The sequence below is a fragment of the Helianthus annuus genome, chromosome 13 (assembly GCF_002127325.2).
Source record: "Helianthus annuus cultivar XRQ/B chromosome 13, HanXRQr2.0-SUNRISE, whole genome shotgun sequence".
Classification (NCBI taxonomy): domain Eukaryota; kingdom Viridiplantae; phylum Streptophyta; class Magnoliopsida; order Asterales; family Asteraceae; genus Helianthus; species Helianthus annuus.
In genome coordinates, this window is record NC_035445.2 from 172043630 (window position 1) to 172058891 (window position 15262).

Here is a 15262-nt window from a genome sequence, read left to right on the forward strand (position 1 = left end):
TTTTGTTGATATACCAAATACCAAATACTAATACCGTATCAGTCTAATAGTCATATTCAATTTTCTTTTTATATCGTAAGTTATGCCGACTACTGGTATCATACTAATACCATGACAAACTGGACTGATCTTTTTGTTGATATACCAAATACCAATACCGTATCAGTACCGTACCGTAACAAAACAAGCCAATAGTATATACAGTAGAATCCTGCTAGTTCCAAGTATATTCTTTTATTTTAGGGACACACGGGCCACTGACGTCATCATCCCCTTCGTCGTTTCCATTTTTAACCTAATAAAATAAAATAATAATAATAAAATATTTTCTCCTGAAAAAATCCGCCATTGATATACGCACTTCGAGCTCAACTACTCATCATTTCTCGATCGATCAGTAAGTTTCCACTTCATTTTCACACACTTCTACACCTCCGTTTACACACACACATACACATGATCTTCGATTGTTTAATTTGCATAAATTATATGATTAAAACTTGATTATGTTACTACAATGAGTGTAATCGATTGTTATTAATGTTTTCTAGGGCTCAATTAACGAATAGTGAAATTAAACTGTAGAAATAGGCTTCGGTTGATTGAAATTTGGTAGTTCAACAGTGCATGTGGTATTTAGGGTTTATGTAACGAACATATGTTTGATTTATGTTGATTTCTGTTCATTTTTGAGTTAGGAGGCTTGTGTTTGAAGAAGAGTGTTGATGGAAGCTTGAGTAGGTTTGATTGGTTGATGGTTGTAGTGTTATCTAGGGTTTGTATAATGAATGTTGAAGTTAACTTATTAGTAGTTAGACATTGGATGATTGAAGTTTGATGTATCGGACACGTACGGGTAGATAGATATGGTTGTTTGTGTATGTTGAGTTTGTAGGTAGGATAGATTTTTTTCGAGTTTTAGTAGTCGAGTTCTTAGTGTAAATTTGATAGGTGTTATCTATAGGGTTTGTATAATGGATGTTGAAGTTAAGTTATTAGTAGTTAGACATTGGATGATTGAAGTTTGATGTATCGGACATGTACGGGTAGATAGATATGGTTGTTTGTGTATGTTGAGTTTGTAGAGGTAGGATAGATGGTTTTTTTCGAGTTTTAGTAGTCGAGTTCTTAGTGTAAATTTGATAGGCGTTGAGGTATCATTCAACAAATATGTGAATGTGTTTCTCAATTTCAGAATGTGAAAGATGTTGAAGTTGTTGTAGTATCTTGAGGTTTAGCTACATCTAACTCGCGTTGGATCATGTGAATGTGTTTCGATATGCTTACGTACACGTCAACCTTCATGTGTGTTCATCTACCTAAAATTAACATAACATGATTAAGTGGAACTAAAGTACAATCATACAATTAGAAGTTTAATTCTTAAGTCATGTGTATGAATTCATATGTAGTTACTAGTTGCATTCATAAACATGTAGTATGTTCCGTCATTTGATTTCTGTTCTAAAGTATTAGCATAGTTGTCAATAGCGGTCGTTATGGTCGCTATAGCGAATAGCATAGCGTATAGGTCGAAGGTCGCTACAGGGTATGTAGCCATAAATAGCGGGATTTCAGTTTATTTATTTTTTATTTTTAATATAAATAGAGATTAAACATAGCAATAAAATAGCTGGATTTAGGTTTTTGTTAAATATACATGTAAAATAGCGTATATACCAGGGGTTTTTGATATAATATACATCTAATTTATTTTTTTAAAATTTTTCTGGTGTATCGCTATTTATAAGATAGCGCCCGCTATTTATCGTGATTCGCTATGTAGCATATAGGTACCTTATCGCCATTAACAACTATGAGTATTAGTGTAATGGGTACGTCTGTTGATGTGATCAGTCATTTAATTTCAATTACATTAAACGATGAAGTTCGATTCTATCTCATGTTTGTGTGAAATCAGCTTTCTTTGACGGATGGAATGATGGCATCAATATGAGAATCTTTTTACGCCAACTTCTTAGCTAGAAAGTGAAGAAGCGGGTGCAAAAATGGACTCATGTAGTTTCCATACTTATGGCGGTGAAGTTACCAGTTGTAGAGGAATAAAGCAGCTGACTGTTCGCTCGAGATTTGATTATAAATTATATAGCAACACACGGGTTGTTTTGAAAATCGGGTCTAGGAAGAAGTTGAAGAAATTGCTTTCGTCTAGTTGTAGTGTTGCTAATTCAAGTAAAATATCTGGATCTGAATTGAAATGTTGTTTGTGGAGCTATAACAAACCGAAGTGCACTGTTTGTTTACTCAAGACATCAAGAAGAGTAAAGGTAACTTGTCAGGGGAACGATTCAGTCGCATATATAGATGGAATCGATAAAGACGTCGACGTTGTCGAGATTAGTAATAGAGAAAACTCATCAGCAGGAACCGATTTAGGTCCAGAAAAGATGAACGGCTCGGATAACGAGAAGGAAGAAGGCGAATCGGATAACCCGAGTGTCGATGAGTTAAGAAAAGCGCTGCAAAAGGCACTTAAGGAATTAGAAATCGCGCAACTCAACAGTACCATGTTTGAAGAGAAAGCTCAAAAGGTATCGGAATTAGCTATAGCGTTAAGAGACGAAGCTTCGATTGCTCAAGATAACGTCGATTCAGTTTTGAATTCGATTGAAAAGATTGAGAACGAAGAGATTGCTGCTAAAGAAGCTGTTCAGAATGCAACAATGGCTCTTTCTTTATCAGAAGATCGGCTTAAATTAGCTCTTGATTCGTTAGAACTTGCAAAAGAAAGCTTGAATCCAGTGGGAGAAATCGGAGAATTAGAGGAAGCTGTGGTTATTGCTCATGAAGATATACACGACTGTCGCGTGACGTTGGCGAATTGTCAAGGAACGTTGACTCAATTGCAGAACAAGAAAGACGCTTTGCAAAGAGAAAAGGATGTACTTAAAGAACTTGCGGATAACGTACAGAAAGCGGCTTTGAAAGCTGAGGAAGATGTGGCGGATATAATGCTTTTAGCAGAGGAAGCGGTTGCGTTTGAACTCGAGGCTGCGAAACGTGTTAACGATGCTGAAATCGCATTGCAAAAAGCAGAAAAAAAGCATTCCGTTCAACCGCAACCTGCGGCTGATTCTGAAGATTCAAGTGGTGATTCCGTTAGTGAGGATTCAATTGAGATAATTGTGGAAACATACGATGATGCATCAATTGACGGTTCTTTGATCAGTGAGGATGTAACAGATAACCAAACGTTTGAAGAAACTAGATTTTCTGATCATAGTGACAATGAGACTGAAATTGATGCAGAAAAAACGAAAAGTCAAAGTCAAACAAAAAAGGCGGAAACACAAAAGGATTTGACAAAGGACAGCTCATCATTAAATTCTCCTAAAGCATTACTGAAAAAATCCTCACGTTTCTTTTCAGCATCGTTTTTCTCTTCAGCAGAGGATGATACCGAGTTTACTCCAACTTCGTTTTTCCAATCGCTAATTGATTCCACAAGAATGCAGTTACCGAAACTGGTGCTTGGTGCTTTGCTTGCTGGTGCAGGGTACGAGTTTTTTTATTGTTCAGTATTAAAATTATTGAAATATGAGTGATGCTTATTGATTTAGTGACTTAATTATATTTTAAATAGAGTAAAATGTCATTTTCGTCCCTGATGTTTGGCTAGTTTTGCGACTTTCGTCCAAAGGTTTGTTTTTCCGCATAAGGATCCAAAAGGTTTGAAGTCTTGCCATTTTCGTTTAGCTCGTTAACTACATCCATTTTTCTCCGTTAAGTCAAGGTATTTTCGTCTTTTTTGTTAACTTAAAGGGCAATTCGGTCTTTTTCACTTTATGTACAAGCATTTAGCATAATGTACAAGCGAGTCCTTAAGTGAAAAAGACCGAATTGCCCTTTAAGTTAACAAAAAAACGAAAATATCCTGACTTAACGGAGAAAAATGGATGTAGTTAACGGGCTAAACGAAAATGGCAAGACTTCAAACCTTTTGGATCCAGATGCGGAAAAACAAACCTTTCGACGAAAGTCGCAAAACTAGCCAAACATCAGGGACGAAAATGACATTTTACTCTTACATTTTAAATATATGCTGATGAAGTTGTTTTCTTCTTATTGCATGATACTTACATACAAGCCAGTTTTGCTTTTTATGCTAAACGAGGAGAACGGATCCGTCAACTATTTCAAGGACCTGATATTATCACCACCAGCATTGATGAAGTTTCATCAAATACTAAACCGTTGGTTAAACAAATAAGGAAATTACCAAAGAAAGTCAAAAAGCTGATTGAGATGCTTCCTCATCAAGAGGTATGCTGTTTTTTTTTTATCTTGCTTTATAATATCTAATCTTTATAGTGATTGCATGTTTAATCTATTCAGATAAATGAAGAAGAAGCTTCCCTGTTGGACGTTTTATGGTTATTACTTGCTAGTGTTATCTTTGTGCCTATATTCCAGAAACTTCCTGGAGGTACGAAATGTTTTTCTTGATGTATCTTTCTGACATTATTATGCTTTGTTGTTAAAACTGCATGCTAAAGTATCAATCAGTTTTCTTCTAGATAGTTGTACATAGGGGTGAGCAGAAAACCGAAAAAACCGAGCTGAAACTGAAAAAAACGATTTAACCGAACCGAGAAAAACTGAACCACACAAAAAACCAAACTGAAAAAATCGAACCGAAGTTTACGGTTCGGTTATGGTTTTGCATTTTATGAAAACCGAATAAAACCGAACCTAATTACCTAAAAATCATGTTTTTAATGTTTGTTATATACTGATTTAGGAATTATTAGTTCCATTCTTGAATGTAAGTATTTATAATAAAAACGTTAGCATGTTTATTTATCTTTGAAATGATTTATCCATTGCCTACAAGAAATAATAAAATTTTAAAATACAAATTAAATGATATTCAAAGTATTATAAAAGAAGATATCTTAATAAAAACTTTAGAGGAACATAAAAGTAGATTAGAATGTTAGGTTTATGTGAAGAATATTAATTAAAAAGGTTAAACATAATAACTTAAATGTAAACATCTAAGAAAAATTCTTAAATCTTGGATTATACTTTTTATTTCTGAATCTTACGTAATTTTGTTCCAAAAACCGAAAAACTGTACCGAACTGTGCACACCCCTAGTTGTGGATCATGTCCCAAGAATCTTGTTTTTTAATATGCTTGAAAGGATGCAGGTTAATATCACCTAATGATTTGCTTTCTGTGCAATTGTGTATAGGCAGTCCTGTTCTTGGGTATCTGACAGCTGGCATCTTGATTGGACCATATGGGCTTTCGATCATACGCAATGTACATGCTACAAAAGCAATAGCTGAATTTGGAGTTGTTTTCTTACTTTTTAATATTGGCCTTGAGGTTAGCATACACAATAAGTCTAATTCTAGTATATCTTTAGCTCTTGTATCTTTATTTGAACTTGAAGAGAACTAGTCTAACAACTGTACAATCTGTGCAGCTATCTGTTGAAAGGCTGAGTTCCATGAAGAAATATGTTTTCGGATTAGGTTCTGCTCAGGTAAAAATATATGTATATTTTTGTAATTATATATAGAGTAAAATGCCATTTCATAGTGAGGTATGGCCAATTTTGCGACTTTCATCCAAAGGTTTGTTTTTCCGCATCTGGATCCAAAAAGGTTTGAAATCTTGCCATTTTCATCCGGCTTGTTAACTCCATCCATTTTTCTCTGTTAAGTCAGAGGAAGTTCTGTCTTTTTTGCTAACTTATAGGGCAATTCGGTCTTTTTCACTTTATGTAAAAAGACTGAATGCCCCTGAAAAACACCGAATTGCCCTTTAAGTTAACAAAAAAGACGGAAATACCTGACTTAATGGAGAAAAATGGATGCAGTTAATGAGCCAGATGAAAATGACTATTTTAAACCTTTTGGATCCAGATGCGGAAAAACAAACCTTTGGACGAAAGTCGCAACACTGGCCAAACCTTAGGGACGAAAATGGCGTTTTACTCTTATATATATAACAATTGAGGGAAGGTATACTGTAGCCAATGTCAAAGTATTTTTTTTAATCTTTTAGTTTTTTTTTTTTGGTTTTTGTCTATTTGTATCCCTCCACTTTCCGCGTCACTTACACCCCCTCAGCTTTCTAGAAACTTTTTAAAATATCGCTTTGACCCTCTCGAGTTTTACGTGCTTATTTTTATGTACGTGGGTCAAATATAATACATTTTTGTGCTTCTTTGTATGTAAGTTTTCAGTTGGTCTACGTTTTGACATAAATTTTGTTCGGAAAGGATTCGGGTCAAATCTAATACGTTTTCACTAGGCGGTATAAATTCGAGTTACTTCGCAACGCGCGGCACGATACCATTATTTAACTTAACACTATTTTCTTACATGCTTATCTTTAAATACGTTTCCTTATAATTCCAAGTTTGTCTACGTTTCGACGTAAATTTTTCTCGGTAATGAGTCAGGTCAAATATAATACGTTTTCGTGCTTATTTTTATGTGTGTTTTCAGTTGGTCTACGTTTTGACTTAATTTTTGTTCGGAAACGAATCAGGTCAAAATAACTGACGATATATATTCCAGTTACTTAAAGATTTGGGTTGAAATATTAGTTATGCACACTTCCGCTTAGAGACCGTATCTAAATCATTGTCGACCCAGGTTTTGTCGACAGCTGTCGTGGTTGGATTGGTTGCCCACTTTGTCTGTGGACAGCTAGGGCCCGCTGCAATTGTCATTGGTAATGGTCTTGCATTATCTTCGACTGCTGTTGTCCTACAGGTAATAACCAGCAGTATAAACGAATTTACTGTAATCATATTTTCTCTTGTTTTATCTTTGATCAACAGTTCAATTCACATGAATCTTCTACTTGTATAGGTATTGCAAGAACGAGGGGAAAGCACATCACGTCATGGACGAGCTACGTTTTCTGTTTTACTTTTTCAGGTACCTAACTTAACTAAACAAATCGTGCTACTTTGTAAATTCGACTTGTATGCCTGTTAACGTTTCTATTTCATTGCTTATTTTCTCTTTTTTTTGTCAGGATTTAGCAGTTGTTGTTTTGTTGATTCTCATACCTCTAATTTCACCGAATTCGTCAAAAGGAGGTGTAAGTACTTTTAATAACACACATCATTTATCTAGTTAATGCGGGCCCGTAAATCTCCCTATCTTTCATAAAATGAATTATATTATACCCTTGGTTTTAAAATGCGCGCATAATGCGTGATGCGCCCGATGCGCTAATGAGAGCGCATCGCAACAGCTGATGCGAGGCGTTTACGTGATGCGAGAATATTGCGCGCATTTTGCATAATGCGCTCATCGCATAATGCGCTCTGTTGCACGCAACATTGTTTCTTATGCTTTTTTCCAGATTTTTTGAACTGTGTTCGGTTTTTTCTATAATTAACATCTTAGTATGCTTGATTTGAACCAAAAAACACAACTCTTACCTTCTAATTACTTCAGTTGTTTTACTTTAAGTATGTTTTTATAAGTTTTTATGTATAAATAATTTTTAACTATTTTTTTTATAAAGAACACATCACATACGTGATGCGCTCGCATCGCGCATCACGCATCGCGCATTAGATTTTTGGACTAAACGCATCGGAGCGCATCACGCAATTTAAAACCAAGATTATACCCCGAGCCATGTTTGTTCTTAACTTAGAAATTTAGAACTATATTACTTGTAACTTGATGACATTTTTATTTCTTCAGATTGGATTCCAAGCAATTGCTGAAGCTCTTGGATTGGCTGCTGTAAAGGCACTTGTTGCTATTAGTGCCATTATAGCTGGAGGACGTTTGGTAAACTCTTTGCGTTTCTGTATTTTAAGCTTCCGACAGACCGACACTATATGTTTCTCAAGTCCTGACTTTTACCCTTTATAATAAGTTCTTTGGGTACATAACCTTTAAGGGCTCTGGTGGCCTAGATAAGATCATAAGATTGCTGTTAAAACTATGCTATACGTTACATATCGATCTAGCAACACAACATAGTTGATGTTAACCTGTTAAGTACTAAGCTTGCTTGTATGCATTTGGCAGAAGCTTAATACAGTATATCAGTAGACGTTTTGAAACATTTGAAAAATTCTCAGGTGATTATTACTTGTTAACTTATTTTTCCCGCTTGCTGATTGCAGTTGCTTCGCCCAATATACAAGCAAATTGCAGATATGCAAAATGCAGAGATTTTCTCTGCAAACACTCTTCTGGTTATCCTTGGAACTAGTCTCCTTACTGCTAGGGTGAGTAGATTATGATTAAAAAAAAGTTATATTTGAAATTTGAAAATTGATAATAGTTTTGCCGTTGATAATTTATTCTTGTTTTAAACGTAACAGGCTGGCCTTTCAATGGCATTAGGAGCTTTTTTGGCTGGCTTGTTACTTGCAGAAACCGAATTCTCATTGCAAGTTGAATCAGATATAGCTCCATATCGTGGCCTTTTATTAGGCCTCTTCTTCATGACGGTAAACCTCGTAACCTTTTGACGGTCAATTAACTGGCTTAGCGTTTTAGCCTTTAGGCATTTTGTAGATACCAACAACTTTTAACTGTTTTCAGGTTGGAATGTCGATTGATCCAAAACTTCTCGTTTCAAACTTCCCTATTATTATGGGCTCGTTAGGACTTCTGATTGTCGGGAAGACCGCACTTGTGGCAGTAGTCGGTAGGCTTTTTGGTGTCTCGTGGATATCTGCAATCCGAACTGGTCTTCTGCTTGCACCTGGTGGAGAATTTGCATTTGTGGCGTTTGGCGAAGCGGTTAATCAGGTCTGCATAGGTTAACTAAGGCATTTAGTATGAATTGTTAACTGTTTGGTTTTAACTATGAGTTTATGTTCAGGGTATTATGACTTCTCAGTTGTCTTCTTTGCTGTTTCTTGTTGTTGGTATTTCAATGGCCATCACACCATGGTTAGCTGCTGGAGGCCAGTTAATCGCATCTCGTTATGAACAACAAGATGTTCGTAGTTTATTACCTGTAGAAAGTGAGGTAATATGCTTTGATTGTGGGCCTTTCAAAACAAATGCTTATACACAAACGCTTATATATATATATATAGGGAAGGGTTGAAATGAGAATTGAGAACTAGCTTGAGCTGTGAGAACTTGAGAACTTTTTGATCCTAAGGTTTTTCGAAAAAAAAAAATTGGCGAAAATTTTTTATGAAACTTCTTCAAAAAAAAAAAAATTGTATACTTCTTACGTCGGTGTAAAAAAAATTACACCGCTGATGACGTCAGTAGCCATTTACACCAGTGTAAATCAAACTTTCATGTCGAATAAATGCCGGCTCGACAATTTTTTCCACAGATGTCTTAGTTTGGTGTAAATCTACGTGTGTGCAAAATTTGGTTGAAAACCTCACACGGGACGTTGGAGCTTGGTTTTAAAAAGCGCGCCCTAGGCGCAAGGCTCAGGGCCTGGGGCTTTTTTGCTTCTCGCCTTGTGTAATTACAGGAAACGACCAAAAGACGCATTTTTTGATGTTTTTTTGTGAGCTTTTTGGCCTGAGGCGCGCTCCTCATGTAACTTGGGCGTTTTACTGCATAAAAATGTTGTACCTTGGGTTTTTTGACTTGTACGTGTAATTAAAATGGTATAAAAGCCTTACTTATAGCTATATTTTGGTTAAAGGAAGCTAAAAACCTATGAGATATGTATGGGATATATAAAAAAAAATTATTTATGGGATATATAAAAAAAAATTATATAAACATCTTGCGCCTCGGGTACGAAAAACCCACCGCTTTTGCGCGTTGCGCTTCGTGCCTCAATTTTAGACCTCGTCGCTTTTGTGCGGCTCTCACTTTTTAAAACCAAGCGTTGGAGTTAACGCTGTTCTCACAACTCGGGGGAGTTCTCATAGGAAATGATTCCTATATATATATGCATTGAGTATAATATGTTTCCATGATCAAAAACACCTACTTGGATCAAATGGCTTATTCAGTTTACTTTGTTGTATCCTATTTATCAGACAGACGATTTGCAAGATCATATCATTATATGTGGTTTTGGACGTGTTGGCCAGGTATTCCACAATCTTCAATCATGTTTGTTACAATAGTTCATAAGAAGAGCATGAACTAAACATGCCTATTGTTGTCTATATTGTACGGTTAGTGTTGTGATTTTTACTTTTTATTATTGAGTTTTTCTTTCTGGTTCTTACAGATCATTGCACAACTTCTTTCCGAAAGACTAATTCCATTTGTTGCTCTTGACGTGAGGAGGTATGAGGTTTCAATAAATTTATGTATAGAGTAAAATGCCATTTTCATCCCTGTGATTTGGCCCGTTTGCGACTTTCGTTCAAGGCTTTGGTTTTCCGCATCTGGATCCAAAGGTTTGAAATCCTGCCATTTTTATCCAGCTCATTAACTCCATCCATTTTTCTCCGTTAAGTCAGGGGTATTTTCGTTTTTTTGTTAACTTAAAGGGCAATTCGGCGTTTTTTCACTTTATGTAAAAAAGACCGAATACCCCGAATTGCCTTTTAAGTTAACTAAAAAGACAGAAATACCCTTGACGTAACGGAGAAAAGTGGATAGAGTTAACGAGCGGGATGAAAATGGCAAGATTTCAAATCTTTTGGATCCAAATGCGGAAAAACAAACCTTTGGACAAAAGTCGCAAAACTGGCCAAACCTCAGGGACAAAATGATATTTTACTCTTGTGTATATATGATTTTTTTTATTTAATCAAAAAATAATAACGTTAAATTAGAAGATTTTCAACCATGTGGATTCAGAGTTTAATTAGAGACCCAAAATAGAGATAGTTTAAGGGGAGTATTATACGATTATCTTTGAATGATTATTCTTAATTTTTTTTTTACCATTTTTAAGTTATATAACTAGCGTATTGACATCCATATATTTAATAATATCAGTGATCGAGTAGCAGTGGGACGTGCACTTGACCTCCCTGTGTATTTTGGGGATGCTGGTAGTCGAGAGGTGAGGCTCGTTTCCGTCACACCTGAAAATCACAACATATGGAATCAGTCTGATTTTTATTAAGTAATTTTATCTTTTTTTGTGTGCACTTGAGTTTCCAGGTGCTGCATAAGATTGGTGCTGAAAGAGCTTGTGCTGCAGCTATAACCTTAGATTCACCTGGTGCAAATTATAGAACCGTTTGGGCTCTTAGTAAGTATTTCCCGAATGTAAAGACTTTTGTTCGTGCTCATGATGTTGATCATGGACTCAATCTGGAGAAAGCTGGAGCTACAGCGGTATAGTTCTCTTCATCGCCTTTTCTTTACTCCTGCCATAGTTGTCAATAGTGGTCGTAGCGATCGCTATAGCATGCTACGTAGCGTATAGGTATAGTGTCGCTATTAGGATTGTAGCAATGCATAGCAAGAGTAGCGACACTTTAATTTTTATTTTTTTTTATTTTTTTAATATAAATAGCAATTAAATATAGCTATAAAATAGCTGGATTGGATTTTAGGTTTTTGTTAAATATACATGTAAAATAGCATATATACCAGGGTATTTTGATATAATATACATATAAAAAAAATTTAAATTTTTTTCTAGTGTATCGCTATTTATAAAATAGCCGCCTGCTATTTATCGCTATTCGCTATGTAGCAACTATGATTCCTGCCCTTTTGGCCTTTTGAGGTTGGGTCGATTGGGTTAATATTATATTTATAACATGTCAAATGAGTAAAATAAAATTTACTAGAAAGAGAAGAGGTCAAATGTATAAAAATCTTCTAAATCTTTTTTTAGAAGTTAGATTGTTTTTGTGACAATTAAGTTTACATAAATATATGACTAAAATGCCATTTTTGTCCCTGAGGTTTGACCACTTTTGCGACTTTCGTCCCTGAGGTGCCATTTCCATCCAAAAAGTTTGAAATCTTTGCCATTTTCATCCCTGAGGGCCAAATTTCGAGGGACGAAAATCACAATAAATTGCCAAACTCAAGGATTAAAATGACAATAAAGCGCAAACCTGAAGGACTCAAATGTACAAAAAAGTCATGTTGGATGGAACAAACAAAAATGACTAAACCTGAGGAAAGATTTTGGCATTTTACTCTAAATATATTTTACACAATAATTGTCTATAAAAATTGGGAAATTGGCCTGTAATAATCCCACATAGACCTTATTGGCCATTAATAATCCCACCTCAGAATATTCCCCCCACCAGTCCCACCTTTCACCTATTTTTCCTACGTGGGTCCCCCGTTAAAAAAACTTCACGGAGTTAAGCTTTTTTCCAAGTTACAAACATATTTTTTAGGGTTTTTGATTAGAACGACGATACGAGTCCATTGATGTAAAACTTGCCTCGAAAAGGTGCTCCAAACGATGAAAACGGCTCTTCAACTCAGGTGTTTAAATTTCCAATTAACCAAAATCAAGTCACTTGGAGCACCATTTCGAAGTAAGTTTTACATAAATGGACCTGTATCATCGTTCTGATCAAAAGCCCTAAAAAATATGTTTGTAATTTGGAAAAAAGCTTAACTCCGTTAAGTTTTTTTTAACGGGGGACCATTGTAGGAAAAATAGGTGAAAGGTGGGACTGGTGGGGGGAATATTCTGAGGTGGGATTATTAATGGCCAATAAGGTATAGGTGGGATTATTAAAGGCCAATTCCCCATAAAAATTTAGATGGACAAGAAATGTTTGCGGGCTAACCGTTTAGACCCTCGCTTAGCGTTGACATGTTTTCCTCCATCCCTTGTCGTGCTTTTTTTTATATTAGTCTACCATGTCTTTTTTTATATTAATCTCCCATGTCTTTCTTTTTTATATTTATCTTGCGTGCTGTATTGACTAGTAAAAAATGATGCAGGTTGTGCCAGAGACTTTAGAACCGAGTTTACAATTGGCATCTGCTGTTCTTGCACAAGTAAGTAAAATAATATGCGTCATATTTAATTTCTTACTGCCGAATTAAATCGATTAATAGCTTGTTTCTGTTATGAAATTTCACTTTTAGAAAAGTAGCTTTAAAATTTTATGTATAAGAAAGAAACAAGAAAAAAAGTAGTTTAATGAAAATATTCAAGAGTAAACTGCTATTTTGGTCCCTGTTGTTTGGTCACTTTTGCCACTTTAGTCCAAAACTCAAACTTTTTGCATCTGGGTCCCTGTGGTTTCAGTTTTATTGCCATTTTGGTCCAAAAATGAAATAAGGTCATATTTGCCTTATAAAATCCTGTTATTTTGTCATTTTCCGCAGGGGCAAAATGATCATTTCTTTTTTATAAATAAATACCATATTTTATAAGACAAATATGACCTGATTTGCCTTTGAGGAAAATGACAAAATTGCAGGATTTTATAAGACAAGTATGACCTGATTTCATTTTTGGACCAAAATGGCAATAAAACTGAAACCACAGGGACCCAGATGCAAAAGGTTTGAGTTTTGGACTAAAGTGACCAAACCTCAGGGTCCAAAATGGCAGTTTACTCAATACTTAATTACTAATCATATATCAGCAAACTTGATAATGACAACCTTTTTGATCAAAACTAATGCATTTTTCTAAGAAAACCTGTGGTAGCTCTTATATTTTTATGTTTCATTAACGGGTGAAATCACTAAAATAAAATGTCTAACGGGTCAAAAGTCCCCCGACGCGTATCTCTAATGCATACAATCTTCTAAATCGTCTTTTTCAAAAAAAAAAAAAAAAAAAAAAAAAAAACATGACTGTCAAATAGGGGTGCAAACGAGCTCGAGCTCGATTAACTTATGAGAGCTCGATTCGAGCTTGGCTCGATTCGAGCTTGGCTCGATTCGAGCTTGGCTCGATTCGAGCTTTGTTTTTCAAAGCTCGAGCTCGGCTCGGGCTCAGCTCGTTTATTATCTATTAATTAGTATATTAAATAAAAATAATATAAATAATAGACTTTTTAGGTTTACGAGCTCGATAAGTAAAGCTCGGGCTCGGGCTCGTTTACTAAATAAGCTTATTTTTAGGTTCGAGGTCGGCTTGTAAACAAGTTTAAATAAGCTCGGCTCGACTCGGCTCATTTACACTAAGGCTCGATAAGGTTCGACGAGCCTAACGAGCTTCACATGTGAGGCTCGAGCTCGGGCTCGATAAACAAACGAGCTTTGTTTTGAGGCTCAAGCTCGGCTCGGGCTCGATAAGGCTCGGCTCGTTTCGAGCTTTTTCTCGAGCCGATCTCGAGTAGCTCGCGAGCCGCTCGGCTCGTTTGCACCGCTAACTGTCAACCCCAACTGAAAAGGTTATCTGTTTGGCCCGTTTACACAACCCACTCATTTGCCACATGTAGATCTCACGTTCTTCGCTCTGTTTAACAACAAATAGCCAACGTGCAATACTGCAAATAAGTCTGTTGATCTTTCAATGCTATTTTTCTTGATAGGCTAAATTACCAATGTCGGAAATAGCAGCCGCAATCAATGAGTTTAGATCCCGTCACCTATCAGAACTAACAGAGGTATGCTTTCTCTTCAATTATTCAACATCTTGAAATATTTTTATTATTTATAAATCGATTTAAAATCTTCAAACAGCATATGATTGGTTTTGCTAATAAACATTGCACTGTGCAGCTGTGTGAAACTAGCGGAAGCTCTCTTGGGTACGGGTTTTCTCGCATTGTAGCCAAACCTAAAGGTCAACCTTCAGATTCCGCCGAAGACAACCTAGTCAGTGAAGGAACGCTAGCGTCATAAAGGATACCCGAAAATAATAAACGTGTCCAAAAATTGAATAAATAAGACGAAAAAACAGAAATTTCTGGAGGGGCTTGTAGTAGAATTTAGTGCCCCTCAAATACAAACTGTATAGATAAAAGATTTTCGGTTTCATGTCTTCTCCATTGACTGATACAACTTTCTGTTTTTACCTAGCACAGGTGTATTAATTGTTCGAACCTGACTCGAAAGAACATAACTTCAAACCGAACCGACTTTACAAGTTTGAATTCGGTTTTAAACCATGAATCGGGTGAGCGTCCAAACCGAATTCCGAATTCGGTTTTTGAATCGAATTCAAATTTGCAATGTTTTAAATACTGGTATGAACCGGCCGGTTATACCGGTTAAACCGGATTCCGGACACGTGCCGTTACGATAAAGGACGGTAAAACCCAAATACGGTATGTCTTATGTACCGCTGGTAAATCCGGTTCTACCGGTTCAAACCATTGAACCGGTTTGTATTATCTTAAAATTTGATTTTTTAATTATAAAAAAATAAGATAGTAAGGTAATATTGACGTTCCATTATTGGTAATTAACCT

General features: G+C 35.8%; 1 protein-coding gene across 1 annotated transcript; it reads left to right on the forward strand.

Moving 5' to 3' along the window:
• Positions 1-241: 241 nt before the first annotated feature.
• On the forward strand, positions 242-14920 carry LOC110900371 (K(+) efflux antiporter 2, chloroplastic). The gene is made up of 21 exons (XM_022147252.2): positions 242-397; positions 1922-3517; positions 4113-4284; positions 4357-4447; positions 5219-5355; positions 5456-5515; positions 6636-6755; positions 6855-6923; positions 7024-7089; positions 7707-7796; positions 8138-8242; positions 8339-8467; positions 8562-8771; positions 8845-8994; positions 9983-10036; positions 10180-10238; positions 10899-10965; positions 11067-11243; positions 12831-12887; positions 14381-14455; positions 14571-14920. Exons 2-21 carry the CDS (start codon positions 2010-2012, stop codon positions 14691-14693), a joined length of 3519 nt encoding a protein of 1172 aa, XP_022002944.1. The 5' UTR covers positions 242-397; positions 1922-2009; the 3' UTR covers positions 14694-14920.
• The last annotated feature ends 342 nt before the right edge of the window (positions 14921-15262 follow it).